Source organism: Rhea pennata, chromosome 5, assembly GCF_028389875.1.
Source record: "Rhea pennata isolate bPtePen1 chromosome 5, bPtePen1.pri, whole genome shotgun sequence".
Taxonomy (NCBI): Eukaryota; Metazoa; Chordata; class Aves; order Rheiformes; family Rheidae; genus Rhea; species Rhea pennata.
This window is the reverse complement of record NC_084667.1, coordinates 2001307-2020269: the sequence shown is the minus strand read 5'-3', so window position 1 is coordinate 2020269 and position 18963 is coordinate 2001307. Positions and strand designations below refer to the sequence as shown.

General features: G+C 37.8%; 1 protein-coding gene across 3 annotated transcripts in view; it reads right to left on the bottom strand.

The window, feature by feature from the left end:
* The window catches only part of SEC23A (SEC23 homolog A, COPII coat complex component), a 28457-nt gene extending 9926 nt beyond the window's left edge, over positions 1 to 18531 (bottom strand). The window contains exons 1-15 of one of the 3 annotated variants that reach the window (XM_062577307.1): positions 18404 to 18531; positions 13209 to 13450; positions 12287 to 12344; positions 11934 to 12020; positions 10545 to 10781; positions 10365 to 10444; positions 9267 to 9411; positions 8767 to 8925; positions 7838 to 7953; positions 5774 to 5897; positions 5601 to 5681; positions 3254 to 3343; positions 1939 to 2045; positions 746 to 899; positions 10 to 87 (exon numbers count right to left, since the gene is read on the bottom strand). In XM_062577307.1, coding sequence (XP_062433291.1) covers positions 10 to 87; positions 746 to 899; positions 1939 to 2045; positions 3254 to 3343; positions 5601 to 5681; positions 5774 to 5897; positions 7838 to 7953; positions 8767 to 8925; positions 9267 to 9411; positions 10365 to 10444; positions 10545 to 10781; positions 11934 to 12020; positions 12287 to 12344; positions 13209 to 13429 — 1737 coding nt within the window. In that variant the 5' untranslated portion in view covers positions 13430 to 13450; positions 18404 to 18531. Of the gene's footprint in view, positions 1 to 9; positions 88 to 745; positions 900 to 1938; positions 2046 to 3253; positions 3344 to 5600; positions 5682 to 5773; positions 5898 to 7837; positions 7954 to 8766; positions 8926 to 9266; positions 9412 to 10364; positions 10445 to 10544; positions 10782 to 11933; positions 12021 to 12286; positions 12345 to 13208; positions 13451 to 17118; positions 17209 to 18403 lie in introns of those variants that run through there. The other 2 variants (XM_062577308.1, XM_062577309.1) reach the window with 2 other exon arrangements.
* Between the last annotated feature and the right edge of the window lie 432 nt (positions 18532 to 18963).

Below are 18963 nucleotides of genomic sequence, written 5' to 3'. Positions count from 1 at the left end.
CCTACTCACCTGTGGATAAAGTGAAAATGTTTCTGAAAACCTGAAAGAGCTTGGATCATCCTTATGATATTCTCCAAATTTCTGACACTGAAGCAAAAGAAAAATATATGTCTAAATTAAGAAATACAGTGGATTGGTACACTGTTACTGTAAGTTTGTTTGTTTTTAATAATAAATATAAGATTATGCCTTTGTAATAGAACAGAAACCTAAGAAAAAAGACCCGATTTAAGTGCTTTTCTTAACAAGCAGTGATTTCCTTGCTTATCAGGCTTAATTGGCTATTTTTTCTTTCAAATCACCACGAAAAAATAACATGATTAAACACCCCCAGACATATTTAAAACTAATTGTTCATAACTAGCTACTTGCATGTGAAAATTAAATACAAAACTGATTTTTAAAAGGAAATTCTGTATGATTTGTTTTGCTTAAAAACATAATTTACAGTATCATTATAGACAGCAGAAAGTAAAGAAGGGTTTAATTTCTACAAGCCTCGTGCTAAATTCTCTCTCAAAAGTTGGCAGTGACCAAATGCTGAGAACTAGGGAGACCTTAATTAACTAAAACCACAGCTGCTCTTTTAAACAGAAATTCTCAGCTCGTTCTGCCCACCCGCTTGTGGAAAATGAAGCATTCAATTCTTCTACTTGTTTCGAAACAACCACTGAACATGAGTCATTCAAGAATGATATGTCTGGAGAGAAGAAACCAATTCAACTCTTAATATAGTCCTATTTACCAGTCGTATAAGTTGTCTGTCCAGCCACCTAAGCACATCAGGCCCTTCTTCTGTTTCTGCCCTATACACTGCCAGTCTAGCCATCAGAATTGCAGCAGCTTCCTGGTCAAAAGACGCAGCAATGTTTTGGATCTGTGTCTGCGCATCTGCCCAGCTGCAAAAGAAAAATGCTATTTGCATCACAGTAAAAGGAAAGATGGTGTCCAACTTAAAAATATCCCTCAAGAAGAAGGCAAAGAAAACAGCATTCACAGTTTAACAGACAAACTCATGCCAGAATTTCAAAAAATGTGCTGGGGATAGATCAGCAGCCTCTCAGTTAGCATTCTTTCTTACAATGTCCCTTACTCTTGAGATGTCCCTTATTTGTACACAAATGCCATGCAACCAGTGAAATAAAATATAATGCCACTTACCAAAAATTACTACATAAAAAACTGATAAATTATGAAAAGTAAGTTACAAAAAAACACTGTCCAGGAAGCTAATCACACGATACGCTTTCCAGACTAGTAGTTTTCTTGTGCACCTGTTTTGAGATCTAATTGCTCATCATGTGTAAGGTGTACTATTACTCTATTCTTTCATCAGTCATCAAGAACATTTTACTAATATACTGAATACAAGTTAACAAGCTACTCATATCAACAGTAAGAGCAATATGCTTTAAATAAATGTAATTTTCTATCAAATTACATCATTTATCTCCTTGAACTTAAAGGAAACATAATTGAAAAATGCCTCGTTAGTACTAAACATCACTTACTAAAATTGGGAAGTAAATTGAATCAAGGAAGATTCAGGTAAGAGTTACACATGGATGAACAGGTATATGCAACACCTGCAGCTAGCACTCACAGGTTAAGATATGAAGTAATCTTTATTATTCCCCAAGTTCGACCATCTCCTCAGTTTAGCCCATAGAATTTCATACAGTATTTCCTTTTCATCTAGAATCACTTGGGTTACTTGAGACCATTCCCATAGCATTACTATACAGCCACTGCAACCTCCTGGAGAGGAAACAAGTCATGAAACAAGGGAAATAGTGTCACAGGTATGATCCTGCTTTCCCCACCTGTGGCACTGTGCAACTGAGAACACAGAACATCTGTGTTAGAACATCTAAAGATTAAATAGCAAACATGCACAATATTCATTGTTGAAAATTATTCATTACAAATAAAACATACTTTCTGGCAACTGTGGTCACTCTGATACGTCTCTGTCCACTAGAATGCTGGTACTGAGTCACAAATTGGATTGCACCACGTCCTCCCTGAGGAATTGGAGCATTGTGCTAAATACAGAAGGAAAAAATTAAAACTGAGTGGGAATCTCAAGATTTTATAACGTATAGAAAAGTGATTAGAAAATGATAAATCTCTTAGCAGGAGGCAGTTTAAATTCTATAAATGCACTGTCCAAACATTTTATTATGCTGAGTACCTTTGCTAAACATGGCTAATAAACTTGTAACACAGTCCCTTTGAAAGCAAAGTCTCCAAGTGCTGATTTCACTAGATTCTATTTGAATGTCATGTGATTTACTACAATTACAGAGTAACAAAATGAATACTACTTTAAAATGTTGATTAATAAATGTCATAAAGTGCCACAGAAACTTAAAAGATTAGAATCCAGATGCAAACTGAAATTTTAAAACTCTGGACAGTAGAAATACTCTGTTGGTACTGTATAAACCTGTAAGTAATTTCAAAAGAGAAGGAAGGTTGAAATCAACCCCAAGGCAACTGTAGCAGCAGCTCAGTTTCAGATACAGTATTAAAATGAAACTTAAATACATAAAGAAAAGGTAATATAAAAAAATCACTAAGGTAAGCCACAAATTAAAACCTATGGCTTTGCAGCAAAGTACACAGCACAGCATACTCAATATAAAGAAATCACATTCAGCTCAAAGTTCCTAAGCTGCAAATGTTTGGAGGAAGGGAAAGTACCAGCACAAAGTAGCACATTCATTTGTCATGTTTTTATCCTCTTCCCCGGCAACTCCTGTGGGAGACAGGACACTAGGCCATTCATCTTTGCTGTGTTTCAGTGAAGTCAATGTTCATTTACAAATACTGACCCAGAAGAGCATAAATCAAAATTTAATGTTATGGAGTGATTACCTTGCTAAGTAAAATGTCAGAGAAATATTGAAAAAATGCCTTTAAATATATAGAGTACAGTATTTTCAGATATTGCAACTGAATTAAGTTTTAATAAGTAATAAATTGATAAGAAAAATTTAGACTTAGATTATGAACCTTATCCAAAGTTCACAGAATGTTTTGGTTCTCATTATCAACCCATCATTGAACTGTTAAGTGTCCATCTCCCAAACTCTGAGACTCTAAACTCTCTGACATGAGAACAGTGACATCATCTGTATCCCTGCTAATGTGCTTCAGGGCACAACAAAATTTAAATATAGGCTTAAGTAGTCACATAAAACTATTACTACATTTAGAATTTGCTACAAAGTTGACAAACACTTATTACCTGATTCACCACTTCAAAGTAGAGTGCAAGTGTAGTAGTGGGATTAAGTCCACAAATCTTCCACTGACAAGTACCTCCTGTTCCAATTTCCTGTAAACAGATTTTACAGAATATCTTTAGAAAACAGAAGTATTACCTTTTGTGAAACATACATTATAATTTGACAACTACTCCCTGATCATTCTGCCAGTTTCCTCGAAAAAGATAGGGCTCTCAAAATGTAACTGCAGCGCTGGATGCAAGAAGAGTTAAAAAAGGAGATGGTTAGGAGAAAAACATGAAAACATTAGAGAGGCAAGAAAATGGTAGTAGAAAAACAGAAAAAGTGAACAGTCAGAAACGAGAAAAAATAAAAAGAAAAAATTACTTTGCTTAAACTATCGCAAGATAAGAGGCAGGAAATAGGTAAGACAGGAAAAGGCAGACAGTGATTGATATGGGGGCCTGATGAAAACCTTCACTGTGAACCATAGGTGGTATGTGAGCTCCTGACCTCTGGAGCTATCCCTACTATTTTGTTCTGCATGTTCATTAAGACAGCAATAGAGCAGACTGTGTACATTCTCATGCTGAAGGGGCACTGAGGATTGATGAGATGTCACAGAAGAAGCAATGATTCATCAGATGTGAAGCTTCCTAGAGTCTGAAGAAGCAAAAGACACAGTGAGATATGCACCTCAATTTTTAGCTTAGCAGAAATAAAACTAGAGAGAATTTAGACTGATCAGAGTCTGATACAAACAAACAAACTGAGGGCAGACTGACGATTTTTCCACTAATACAGTTGCTCTTGCTGGCTTCTCTACTACCGATCTTCTGCCAGCCTCTCCAGGCAAGAAGGTACAGTTGGGTAGAGACTTGCAATACTGTATACAAGAAGACTTCCTTTAGTTTCTGATAGGTAAATATGCGACTTCCTTACTACAATTTCAGAACAACTATTCAGGAGGACAAATAATCAGCATTTGCTTAAGCCCTATATAACCTGAATATGATTTTCCTGATAATGTCCGACAAGTCAGCCAAGAGAACTTAAGAGTTTTGAGAAGTGGAAGCAGAGATAGCTCACAACACATTTTTCCTTCCTATTTCAGACTGTTTGATTTTGCCTCTTTTATTAAAATGAAAAGTGTACAATCAAAACATGACTGTACCATAAATGTACTAGACTTTAGCGAACCATCAGTTACCAAATGTTTCCCTGCATTAAAAAAAGAGGGGCTTGCCAGAAGCAAGAAAACTGGGAGCTGGAGGGCATGTACATTGGGAATTCAGGATTAAACATGCCAAATATATCTGTGCTAGAAGGAATTTTAAGAGTATATTTTATAAAAATCCCCAAATGAGGAGTATTTATACTCAAAGCATGTGACCACCCTTTAAAAAAAGGGCTGTTCAGATACCCAAGACATCTCAGATGATGGTATGACTCCTTGTTAAAATTCTACTGCTCCATTAAACTCAGCTTTGTAGATTAGGAAAAGTTAAATGATTGGAAGAAAACTTCAGACTATACAGTTTAGGCAGTGTTAACAGAGACATTTGTTTGTGGGAACCCTTATGGAACCTGGCTAACCAAATCTATTTAAGATTAGAGTGTTATGTGCTTTAGAACATGCAATTAAGAAGGACTACGCTGTGCATGTTCATATAACATTAGCCTCAAAAAAAAAAAACAGTTTATGATTTGATACATGTGAGGCAACCTACTTGTTTAATAGCATACATTTAAGCTAAGTATAAACACATAGGGAAAGAAAGAACGTACAGGACAGACATGGCTACCTAAATTCCTTTTTTACTTTTTTTTTTTTTTTAATTATGAGGAAAAAAAGCTTCCAGTAGGTAATTTACATAGTTTATAGTACGTAGTTACATACTCTCTTGTAATTAACAAAGTATCCATTTACCAGTAGTGAAGCATTTGAAGTCACCAAACGTTTTTAATCATCAAAAGGACAGAAGCACCTCAAATAAACCAATTAAAGTAAGCCGAGGCAGTCACCTATACCAAACCCAGTGAAACCAAACAAAACAAACACTCATGAAGAATTATACCAGCCATGGCTGGAACTATGTTCACATTCACCGTTAAAAGTATTACAACATGTAATTTTTCTATTAAAAAGTTAAATTAATCATTCTGTGGAAAAACCTAACCAAGTAACAAGGGTCCTACAAGGTCTAATCCAATCTGAAATTAATCTAGCCATTGAGTATATTTATTTTTAAATAAGAGCAGTGAACAGATTTTGTTCCATTTATGGAAAAGTTTCAACTCTACAAATCCCAAATCTTATTTTATCATAACAGAAGATTACCTTTATTTTCAGCAAAGTTAACTTACATTTTCTGATACACAAGGTCCTTTAGAGTTGAGAGAGACACAGGGTCCAATAGCTCCAGAAATCTTTACTTCTCTTGAAGTCTTCACATTTAAAAGAAAAACATAAATTAATATGCTACTCCTATCCACCCTATTCCGGTGCTTCACTAGCACACTGCATTTTTTATTCTTACCTTTATTTCTAATGTGCCACCAAATCCCATTTTAAATTGTCCTTGCATATCTTTTGTGAATACTCTCTGAAAGGTTTGTTTGAATAGAGATGTATTGAAAGAATCTCCCATTACCATGTAGCCTCTAGCCAAACAAAAACAAAAAACTCAGTTTTTAAAAAAATATATTTATTATTCAGTAATTCAGCAGACAGGATTTATGTAGCTTATTTCCATTAAAGAGTTAAAACTAAAAACAATTCAAAGAGGCAGATTTTTGTCTTCTTAGAAGTGACTACTTTTTATTTAATCATTAAATCAGTATTTTCCTAAGATATTATGGACTAATTTTCTAAGTGAGCTTATAAAAGTTCACTAGATCCTGCCCAATCAGCATCTTAAGGCCACCTTGATTTTAATATATAACAAAATCTTGCACTGGAAAAATATACTGGACTTCCTCACTACAAACATCTTAACATCTCATAATCTTGCGAAGTCAGTTAACTGCTTCTAATATTCAATATTCCAACCTTATTTTCATACAATTTTATTTTGTTCAGTCCAGCACTTATTTCAGGATTAAATCTACACTAAAAAAAGCATAACTTTTATGCTTAGCAATCCTCTGTGGATGTAAAACTATAATGGTTGGCACTCATTCTGAAATAGCATATGCCGTCGTTAAGAAATAATAATGGGATATACTACTGTTATTCATCTCTAAAATATCTGATATTAATCAAATAAGTTGGTAGCAAACAAAGATTTGGCCATCAACTTTTTAAGTGCAAAACACCTAAAAAGTTATAGAAGTCTTCAGGTGAATACTCGAAGTCAGAAGACAACAGACTTGGCAGAATGAGAGGGGAGAGGAAAAATATTACACGGGACTATAGTATAAAGAAAAGCATAGCTTGAATTTGATGCAGAAAATGAATACAAGTCACACATACAGGTAAAGTCAACATACAGCTCCTGAACAGTAGAAACTCCCACACTGAGACTATACAGATAGCTCTGAAAAGCAGCAAGCCAGCAGTGACTAGCACGGCAAAGCTGGCCTGAAACTCAGTGTCATATGTAGATCCCAGCCTGCAGCAGCATCTCCCACTCTTCTTGGTATACCCAGATATGTAGCATGTGCTTAGCATCCTCTGTCATATGAGGATATTGACGTACAACCAAGAACAGCTATTACCCGCAGATGTACCAGTTACTAAACTGATATGCAAAGATGCTGCATTTAATTATAGCCAAGCTGGTACTGACATGGTTAACAATGACAGTCACGAAAAATAAGCTTGGGAAAAGAATACATACTGAACACAGAAGTCTAACGTATGGTATATAAAGCATGTTGCTATAGCAGTGAAGATGAAATTTTGCGAGAGTGTAGGAAAGACTTTTGGGAAGAGAAAGAAAATACAGTCTTTGAAAAAAATATGGAGGAAGAACTGGCAGGAAAAACAATGAGTGAGGTACTTAACATACAAGGACGAGTCAAAAAGCTATCTCAGATTACAGGCCTGCATAACAGGATGGGTGAGGGCCTCATCAACAATGACAGAAATTAGGGGCCTGGTTTCATAAAAGAAAGATTAGAACTTGCTTTGATCATATTAAATGAACTGATAGAAAGACAAACTAGGGAATATACAAGAGCTTATGGGAAATGCAGGAACCAGACACCTAAGACAGTAGCTGAATCTAGAAGCAACAGTATCTAGAAGAAGGCATAAACAAGACAGAAGAAATAACTGAGGGCTTTGTGCCATCTGAACAGTAAGAAAAACTGGATACAGGCTCACATTCCCTTTCTCTTTACCAAAACCAGAAGCTTATACACACACACAAAACAGCATTAAATTATGTTATTTAAGCCTCAAACAATTTAAAGAAAAGCAGTAAAAAGCCTATATGAGTAAGCCCATAATTACGGTGATGAATTTGCTAGAGGCTGAGGAATTCTCGTAACAACACAAGCTGCCTACTATCACAGTAAACCACAAGAAGATTAAAAACAAAAAAACAAACAAAAATCCTGCACATTCACATACTACTTAAAAACGAATAGGTACTTACCCAGTGTAGTTAGGACAACACTTCATCTCCAGAAGACCAGTCTGATCCAATGCACATGCATATATGTCAATAACATGACCATTTGTTGCAGCCCGATTAGCCAGGGCTTCAAAATGCTAAATCCAAAATGAAAATTCAGTTCATAGCAATTCATGACGTGAACTCTCTTCATCTCCATATTAAATCCTAAACTCCCAAGATTTTTCTAAAACATCACTGTTGGTCCTAATTCAGGTATCATAAGATAAGAAAAAAGCATACTTTTTCCTGAAGTTAAAACTAGGACTGGAATTTTCAACACCTGTGGTTTTTTTCTAACCAGCTAAGAACCTGACTCACACTAGACACACGTATGAGTGCTAGTTAAACTAGCATATAACACTGATTTCTTTTCTTTTTAAACTGCGCATTAAGGACTATGTCCAACTCATAGGATCCAACTTACCTCCCCAACCTCAAGTGTCTGTAACAACAACTTTCTGCAAATAAGCTAATCATTTAAGCTCCCATCTTAATTGACTGTGATGAAGTCAACAGATTTAGGATGCCCAAATGTAGATTATTTAAGATTTAATGAACTGTGCCTAAACTATACTACTAATCCTCCCCCATCTACATAGAGTCTTGAGTAACTTCCCAAGCAGTAGATATCCTTGCTCTTGCTGTATCATTTAGTCGGACAAATTCTCCTCTAATAAAGTCAGGGAAACATTCCAATGAACATTAATGAGAGCTAGACAAAGTCCTAACCCAATATATTGCAATTCTTGAAGACATGCAGTTATTCAGATGCAGATAGACAAAAATGCAAAATTTCCATCTCTTTATACATTCCCTACTACTAACAGTATTCTTCAGTGCCAGGCAAGACGTGCAAACATTCTCTAATTGGTAAGGTGCCTAAAATATAATCTATTGTCTTATCTTACCTTAGTACCCTTTTTAACATATTTAGCATTGTCTTTTTCAATGTCATGCCATGATCTTATAGGTAACTTCAGTTCATCCCCTACAACCATTCCAGGTCCTTGTGTAGCTGGTCCTCCAATGAACATCATTATACGAGCACCCGTATTAGGAAAAGTGCACTGAAGGTAAAAAGATAAATGAAACAGCTAGTTTTTGCTGTAAATGAAACAGAAGAAATAGCAATCCTACCATTTATCACATTGATAGGATTGTAATACCAATTGTACTTTTTCCTCCTAAAGTCCAAATTTTCTGTTTATTCAAAGACCTGCCTCACTAAAATAAGTATTTTAAACACCCACAAATATTCTATATATATATATATGGGATGAGATTCATTAGAATCACCATACAAATCTAATATGCACAAATTAAGGGGTTTACACACTGCTTGTGACAGATTTTTATGTAATAAAATTATATATTTACATATTTATACAACCATAGTTAAAACTATTACCTCAAGGAGCCCTACAGCTATGGAAAGGGCCACTCCAGAGGAACGCAAGGGCCTTTTCCCTTGTGGAACAGGCCAAGGATCCCGTTGCAGTTCACCCAGAAGATCAGTAAGATTCATATCAATTTTCTGCACTGGTTGTAAAAATCTGGAAGCAAACAGATGGAATTAATACAGACTGGAATTTTTAAATAAACATTATACTGATTGCTCCACTAGCAACCAGCTGGACTGTAATATCGAAGCTTCTATTCTGGATTCAGAGCAGTGTTTCTGTCTCACTAAGACAATGCAGTTTTCCAGTTTCCATCTACATAGCACACTCAGTTTAATCAGCTCAGCACAGAGGTTGTGAAACAAAATTTGCTGACTTAGAGATATAGCCACTACCCTGAGAAAACTGTATCAGAAAATCAGAGCATGATGACCTATGAATCTCAAAAAGAAAGTGGCACTACTTCAGTGAAAATCAAAAATCAGAACAAATGTTAACAAATAAAGACTTAGGTTTTGTGCTTTCTGCTACAGGTAAACCAATAGTAGAAAAAGCAGCTACTTAGCAAGTGAAGGGCAGAAACTGCAAAGTCCTCTTTCCTTTTTTTACTGTCTGCCTTATCATTTCATCAGTTACTTCTATTTAAGAGTGGGATACACAGGAGAATCAACCACCACCTCACAACTTCCAAACTGGAGACAGAGAAGGAGAGAGGAGGGGAGCTACTTCAGAGGTAGACATTTTGCCTTCAGAGGGAAGGCAAAATGGGACACTGAACATAAGAAAAAGGAACTAAAGTAGTCATTAACATTTTCCAGCATAGCAACAGAAGCACAATTATTTACACATCTGTAGCATAGCCACATAGCATTCTCTTAGACATTTCCAAAGCATCATCTAAATGATTTCACTGTCATCCAGTAAGTCCTTTCTCCCCTCCCTAGTACACATCATCAGGAATAAGACCACTAGATCCCTAGTAAATCTGTTCCTGACCAGAAGGCTCAACTCCCAGTCCATTTTTTCATTAATGGCCCATGTAAGATAAATTTTTCAGTAAATCTTCTGTAGCCAAGATGCGTTTTTAGATGTTTTAAGCATATTACCTGTTAGAAGGTGGTGGCTGCTGCACTTGGGGACCCCTACCAACTTGTGAAACAGCTACTTTTGTAAGTCCTAACATTTCCTGTCATCAAAAAAATAAGATTTTAGTACAAAATTTGTTTACATACTATTTGAAAGTTCATCATCATCGTGATCTCTTTTTGTTTGCCTTTCTGTGTTACCTGAAGCTGTTTTGCAGACAAGTCTTTTGTTCCCCTGAAGACATAACTTTTAGAAATCCCTTCACAGCCAAGTTCATGAACTTGCACCATTCGGCCAAAGGTAATGAGACCTACTAATGCAGTTGGTGGCAAAAGACTCAGCGACATTTGCATGGATTCCTTCAGAGCTTGCAAATCTTCATCTTCCATGCACGTGTCCACAACATAAAGAAATATTAAAGGCATCTGAGGACCTCGCTTTAAGAAATATAAATATCATAACATGAACAACAAATCTTTTGGGGATCAAAAATGAACAAATAAAAGTACATTTTGTAAAAATGTTGTTAATTTTAGTCATATCAGTAAGGTCAGTGTTTCATCTAACTTGCCTCTTTCCTCCCTTTTAAGTAGCAGTCAGTATATAAGGCTAAAGCAGAATGAAATCCGTATCATAATGAACTTCACACAAAAATTAAATACCGACTACAGAAGAAAGTTCCTTTCAGGATGTCAAGATAGTTCTGAAGCATATGCCAATTTTATTAAATTTTCAATATACAGTAAATCTGTATTGCTCTAAGTAGTAGTGATAGATCCATCCAAAAACATAAAACATTTCAACCTGATGACATTATATGGCATTTCACCTCATAATTTTACTTTCAAGATCTTCAGTTCCTTTTACTCTTTCTATATTAATTTCATTGTAACATGAGCAAGTACTCCCTTTGTTTTACAAAAATAGGCAAAAAGCAGACATTCTGTTCAGTTTTAGCTCTTCTTTCATAATTTGAATACCTCACTGAAGTCTTACAAATATTAATCCTCAAAAGGAGAAGTTAGATATTGCAAATTTGCAATTACAAATGTTTGCACTTTCAGGTTGTAGGTCCATTTTTCATTTACTCTTCTTTCTATGTCATTTCTACCCTAACAGAAACGATGAACAACTAAAATTAAAACACTTCAATTGAATATGTATTAATCTTTTCTTCTAAACCAGCAACTCTCAAAACTAACTCATGATTAATCAATAACGAACTTAAATTCAAAGGATTAATCAGATAGGGATCAACAATCAGCCAAATTTGAGCTAACATCATTTGGCCAAGCAGCAACAGTTAGCAAATCCTTAGTACAAACATAAATTAAATTGTTGGTAAGAAACAGCTAATAGAAATCATGCCTTTAAAAGTGAGCGCCCTTTTTTTACATTAGTTTTATTAACCATCCTTGTATTCTTATAAAAAGTTATGCTTTCCACTTCTAACTGATGACATAAACTTCCTAATTACAAGCAAATATTCATAGCGATTAAAATGCAGTGAAGAAATAAAAATGAAATTAGTTCACTGCACTTATGTTTAGTTTATAAATGATGTTAAAGATTTTATTTAATGATTTTACCTGCACTACATATTCGATGCTAGAGAACTGAGGTAAAAGTTCAGCCGGCTGATTCATTTCAGATATGCCAGCATAAGTAGGAGGAAACTGCAAATAAAAATAAGAAAATTAAGTTTATAAAAAAAAACAAGATTATAACTTCTAGAAAAGCAAAAACGTATGTATGTACTACTTTCCTCTGTAACAGATGTTCACAACTGCTGTCGTGAAAAAATCTCAATGCACTCTGAAGATACAGCTGCACATTTACTTTCTTGCTGTCAATTTCAAATTACAAACACAATTTGAAAAACGAGTTTTATTTTTACCTTATAAAAAAGATTTTCTGTATTTTGAATGTTTCATTTTCTTACCTGATTTCTTTGATAACAGAAGTTGCAAGCCCATAGTTTTGCTCGATAATCCACTTGGCTATAAAAATACAATTAGAAAAGTTAATATAGCAAAACAAATCATTTTACTTCACTGACCATAGAATACATTTCTGAAATCAAATGAACTATGCCAATTTTGGGGATGTAGATCATCTGGTCTGCCAGACTGTGCCACCCAGGCTTCAAAGGCCACCACTCGACCCGAGTCCAACTAATCATACATTGCAAACATGAAACAAGAAGAATATATGTGATTCACTGCCAGTGACCTGACTGACCTTTTACAGTTTTGTCTTTCCATTACTACCCATGACTAGTTTAAAATCATTTTAAGCTAAAGAGTGATACTGGCACAAGTACAATAGTTTCTCATCTTCCCTCTTGCCTAGTTCTGATGCATTTATCTATTTTGTTTTACTAAACTAAACCAGCTAATATGCTTTAGTCTACATTTGAACTAAGGCAAATAAGAATTTATAGTTAACTTACTCAGAAACTAATATGTATCAGGGCCAAACTGTTACAGAGACACAGCATAATCAATTTTTACATGAACGATTTTTAAAGGTGAAATGCAGAACTATATTAACCCACAAGATGTGCAGTTCCAGAAAAGTAACATATCTATTCACTAATTAAATGAAGTATGCAGAAAAGATTAGTTAAAGGTAAACACACTATAAAGCCATGTTTTAACTGTGTATTTTGCAAATGAAAAATCTATTTGTATTACAAAGCTTAGAAAAGCTGCAAGTCTGGGCTGTATAGTCATGTGAGGAGTATATGAACTCCTATGCAAAGACACTGCATCTTCAGTGTAGTTTAACTGATGCTACTTTGAAGTTCGTTCATAAGTAAAGATACTGTAAGTAAAGATGATAAGCCAACATATTGAGTTTACCATAAGGGATTCAGAACAGCTCGACACGTGGTCCTACTGCACAGAACTGGTTCGTATTGAATAGGAGGCAAATCTGGCCGTTCCTTCAGTGGTGTGAAGAGAGCAGCCACTGGGACCACCATTCTTGTGGCTTCAAGACGACTTGAAGGCCAAACATTCCAGCTGAATCTAACTCCATCTCTGTCTTCATTCTGCTGGATAAATTCCAGGAAGGTTGTCATGGTCAACTTCTCTATTTATCACTTAAAAAAAAAAATATAGCTGTTAGCTCCATGCTGAAATGCAACTTTAAGTACTTTCAGTATTTACTGGCTAAAAATGACAGTCACATATTGAAATGCTGTAACTGAAATTACCATTAATACATGGTAACACTTCTAAACTCCAAAATTCAAAGCAAAGAATTCCAAAATGAAACAAAAAAAGTTAACACTCTCGGGATGCAGCCAACTCTTCAAAATAACAAATATTTGGCATGTTGCAAAATAAATACATGGTGTTAAAACAGTTCTGACTTCTTCTTGATTTAGCTAACTCAGGCAACAAAGGTTATGCCTAAATTATTAATTCTGGGGTAGGTCAGAGAAGAAAACATACAGCATTTCAATATGCGATAAAAAAGACCTTTTTACCAACCAAAAAGGAGGGGGGAGCATTTAATTATTCATTCTACTCATTATTCAAGAATCATTCATTCCTGCAAGTTGTTTAACCCTCTAATTTCTATTAAAAATCAAACAGCAAAAAGTATTTCTCCTATGTCTGATTCTTTTTCTTCTACTGTACCAAACTTTACAGTAATTTTGTAACCATAAATAACTATTTTAATAACTCATCACATGGCCGGCATACAAGTGTAAAGCAAGACAGAAGAAAACTGGCATTCCTACAGCAATGCCAGAAAATAGCTTTGCAAGAAGCACATGTCATAATCCACTACTTTACATAATCAAGATGTATCTTCAACAACTGTTTGAACTTAAATTTACCATTCTAGACACCGACTAAAGGCTTTTTAAAGATTTTTCAGCTGGAGCTTGCCAGAAGCTGCAGCACCAGGGAACACAGAGATATCCGAATAGCTCAACAGAAACCTGTGAACACCTGGCAAGGCCAGCAAGAAACCCCAAACCAAAAATAAATCCAGCAATAAGCACACTATCTCTGAATACCAGCAGTATGCCTCCTAGTACACTGATAGCACATAACCTAGATGGCAGAAAACTTAATTTATCTAAACTCCCATTGGCTAATAATTAAGAATTTACTATAAAGTCTACCCAAACCACCTCACAGGCTGTCTGGGAAAATACTCAGGTCTCAATCTAAATTACAAATTAATGAACAGCTCTAGGCATGCAAGCATCCCCCTGGATCAGGATTTAAATCGGTAAATCTCACAAGCAGACTGAGATTTTGTCTGCTCACAAGTGTTGTTTTACCTAGCAACTATATACACCATTGTGGGAAACTCCTGGAAAACTTCTGACTTCCAAAGATTTAGCTGTCTTTGATAAAATTATAATGGTATTGTTCCATGAGTTTATGCAATACTTAAACTATAATTTTAAAAATGTGAAATGCTTTTAACTTCATAATTTGGTTCTAATGAGGGCTATTAATACAGTAACAACATCCATAAACAAAGATAAACCCTATAATTCACAGTTAATAATATTAGGAAACAATCAACTATCAGCATACAATAAGAGCTACGGAAAGTAATCCCAAAATTCCTTGTGAAAGATGTGGACTGACAGATAAATAAACTGTAGTAGAAATACTATGATAATACAGGCATGCCAACATTTTAACAGGCATGTTACCTTACTGATACTAGGAGCAGATCTACGTGATGTGGGAATTGCAACACGGGGAAAAGGACAGCCCAGTATCTAAAAGAAGATGTAAGATTTAAGAAGTTTATTTCCTAACACAGCAAAATCCCTCACTACACTTTGCAAAAGGTAAAGGAATGTTATCCATGAAAAATGGGTTACTCATACAATGATTTGTGTGAGGAAATAAATTTCTTAGTTATAAGCACAGATACAAACTAACTAACTAACTCTCTCCTTTTAAAATCACCTCCTGAGAGGAGATAGAAATCAGGGCTTAAAGGCCATCTCAACCATTCCACAAAAATCTGCTACGAAGTCCATCAACTCCATCTCTTTACAAGATTTAAGTAAGACTATGAAACTAGAACAAAACATTGCCAAGTTAACCCTCCCTTTCTGTACTAAACTTTAAAGTCTTTTCTTCTCATTTTACCCCAGCAATGTTTGAAATGGTTTGATGCAGACCTTACTTTTATTACTTGGTTATTTCTCTACAGAGGGCAATGTACAAACTCCATTATGCAGTGACTAATAAAAGTAATAAATTACACATGCATATACATAAACGATTTGTTGGATTTAAGGAATTAAATATTGTTACTTTCCAGTACAGCATGTATGTCCTATTCAGGAGGCAGAGCCTGCTAATAATCAAATTTTCCTCTATCTTTTCTTCCATCCTTTTCTTCCTTTCCAATAGCCAACAATGTTCACATACCTCATTTTATATCAGATGTGAAACCCCTGGTCTGACAAGCTATATCCAGCTTTGACAGTATTATCCTAGTTGTCCATGCACATTTTCTGTGGTGTTAGATGGGGTAGTGGTTCTAATGTCTAGTGACATTAGATCAGGATCACAAACCTTCCTGATCTATGGGCTACGCACCAAAAAACGCATAGACCCAAGAGCCACAAAACACACATCACTTAGCTCTGAAAACCACAGAGGTGATGTCCAGGACAGTCTGTAGCACTGGCTCGTTGGGGTGTCAGTGGGGGAGGTCAGTGCTCCAGTTCTGCTGCGGCGAGGACAACCTGATGACAAGGTGGACCTCCAGGGTGCCTCCCGGCCTGCCTCCCCCCAAGGGCCGAGCGCTGAGCTTACCTCCCGTCCCTGCACCCCGACAGTCCCGCTACTCTAACCGCGATCCGTATCAAACGCATTCGACACACCGCAGCTACGACGCACGCAGCTGTCTTGCAGCTGAGCAGTATTGAAACACATGATGTTGAAGTTACACTGCCTGGAACAGCTGTGCCAGGAGCACCTGCAAACAGCAACACCACCTTCTCTTCAAACTCAAATAAACTTAAACCCACAGAGCACCCCTCTCTTAGGTGCTATCACGATCTTTTATGTGAAATATTATCTCCAAGCTGTAGCAGAAATGCTACGGTAACACAGTTTTCAAGTAGATTTGTTATTCCAAAAGGTCCTCCTTTATCTCAACACTTTTAAACGTGTGCACGCCACGTTCAGATCATAGAACTGGAAAGGCTGGAAGGACCTCTGGAGATCTTCTAGTCCAACCCTCAAACGAGTGGCTTGCACGGGGACTGAACCCGCGGCCTTGGCATTATCAGCACCACACTCTAACCAGCTGAGCTAAACCTAGCCCCCAGACGCGTCCCAGCACTGAAGCTCCCCAAAATAACGCCCGCCAGCCCTCCGCAGCGCACGCAAACTGAAGCACAGAGTCGTTTCCCGTCACTTTTCAAGCGTCCCAGGCCAAGCGGACCGGCGCGCCTCGTATGGCCGCACGCACGAAGACCCCTGAACCGACGCAGCTCTGGGCACACTTCTCTCACAATAAACCTGATTTTTTTCAGTATATTACGCATTAATCATCTGATAAAATAAACACGATCAGTAATAAACCGCCCACCTAATTTAAATAATAATAAAATCAAATGGACCAGGCCCAGCCTAAATACGACTCTGCCCGCCCGGTAAGGCAGCGCCGCCGAGCCGCCGCTCCTGGGCAGGGGCTCAGGGAACTCGCGGCCGGCGGAGCCCGGCGCCGCCGAGGCCCTGCGCGCCCGCCCGCCCGCACCGCCGCGCTCACCCCGCGCCGCCGCCGCCGCCGCCTCGCTGAGCCCGGGCGCCGCCGCAGCCAACATGGCCGCCGGGGGGAGTCCGCGCCACGTCAAGGGGCAGAGCGCGGCGCGGCGGGAAGCGAAGCGCCGCCCGCGGCCAGCGCCGGGCTCCGCGCCCCGGGCGCCCCCCCGTCACGGGAGCCGAGGCTGTTCCGGTTATTTACCGGAAAATTTCCACGTATCCCCAGCTGCGGCTTAGCGCAGCCTTTGGGCAGACCGGCATCTGTTTTTTTTTTTTTTTTTTTCCTCCCTTCAAAATCGAGTTAAAGTGACGCTTCTCTGTCAGGGTGCTTCGGAGCGACTTCAAACAAACCTGACGCAAAAGGTTACTAAAACCTGAATTAAAAACATTAACTTCCATCTTCTGTGACCAAACTCACTGCAACTCATCTGGGCAAGGCGGGGAGAAACGCTCGCACCCTTCCCCAGCCCCGAGCACGCGCCGGGGCCGCCGGCCAAACACGAGCGACCAAATCGCCTCCATCCCCGTCTGCTAGAGGCCGAACGTGTTTACCAAGGAACCTCTCCGCCACCACTGCCTCCAGTATTGCCCCTCCTCTTCAGCAGCTAGGAACGGGCACATAAGCAAAAGCGAGTCCAGACGGAGGGGTTCACGGCTTCTCCGTCCTCGAACCTCGCCGCCAGTCGCGGCGGCGGCGAGCGGGAGGTTGCCCAGGGCGCGTAGGCTCCTCGGTTTGCGCGGAACGGCGGCCCTCCAGCAGATGAGCCGCGCCGCACTGTCGCCCCCAAAGCGCTCCGATGCTCTGGAGAGCGCTTTCAGGGAGCGTGCGACGAACAGAGGCGAGCTCCAAAGCCAGAACTGCAACATACTGCAAGAACAGGGGGAAAAAAAGATACCCGAAACATTCAAAGAAGTTTACAAGGGAAGAAGGAAAACCTGGAAAGTTTAGTATTTTGAAAGTTCTGTGAAAATAAAAGGCATGCGGTATTTTTTTTTTAATCAGTCATTAGCACAATTAAATTTCGTTACATAATGACTCAGTTCAGCGCCCTAAGCTTTCCTTTAAGAAATAGTTGTGTTGTGTTGATCCATACCACAGAGAAAAGCAATGGGAGGTGGAAAAACAGAACAGAAAAGTGGGCCCTAGCAAAGTATGGACTAATTATAAGAAAATATGCTTTCCATTATCTACCAACATCAGAACGCACAGTATAGTATTTTATTTTCTTACTGGAGAATTTTTAGTTTGCGTTAGCAATGCATATCCACTGAGATTCATCTTGGCAGCTCACCTTTCCTTTGGGAAAGTACTCTTCCATAACGACGAGGCAGCTGAGGACAAATACTCAGTTCCAGTTTCTTTTTCTTCATCCTCCACTGAATCCACTTTGACAGACACCACATCAACATTGTGGGTAAGTCTTGTTAGGAACAATTTTGTTATCCCAGGAAGACCACCTGTAATAATGCAAAATATTCAATTTAAAAAGTGCAGTAGGATGGTACCAGAAAAGGTCACCTAAATAATATGTTATATTAACTAATGTATCTATATCTGTTGAATATCCATAGTTCTTGACTTCACGACAAACAGAAGAAAAGTTCTGAATATTACAAAAGTTTTAGAAGAAAACTTTTTACAGCTTTACTCACCAAAATGTTTCTCTACACCATTGGTCAATCCTTCCAGAAATATCATGGGAGTTTTAGCTAAGCAAGTCTTATTTCAAGCAATGACTGCACTTGCTGCATGCTCAACTAGGAAGTTAGATCCGGGTTTCAGAGTTAAAAGACCTTGTTACACGTAAGTGATTTTGGAAACACCTTAAAACAAACAAAAGTCAGTGGAGAG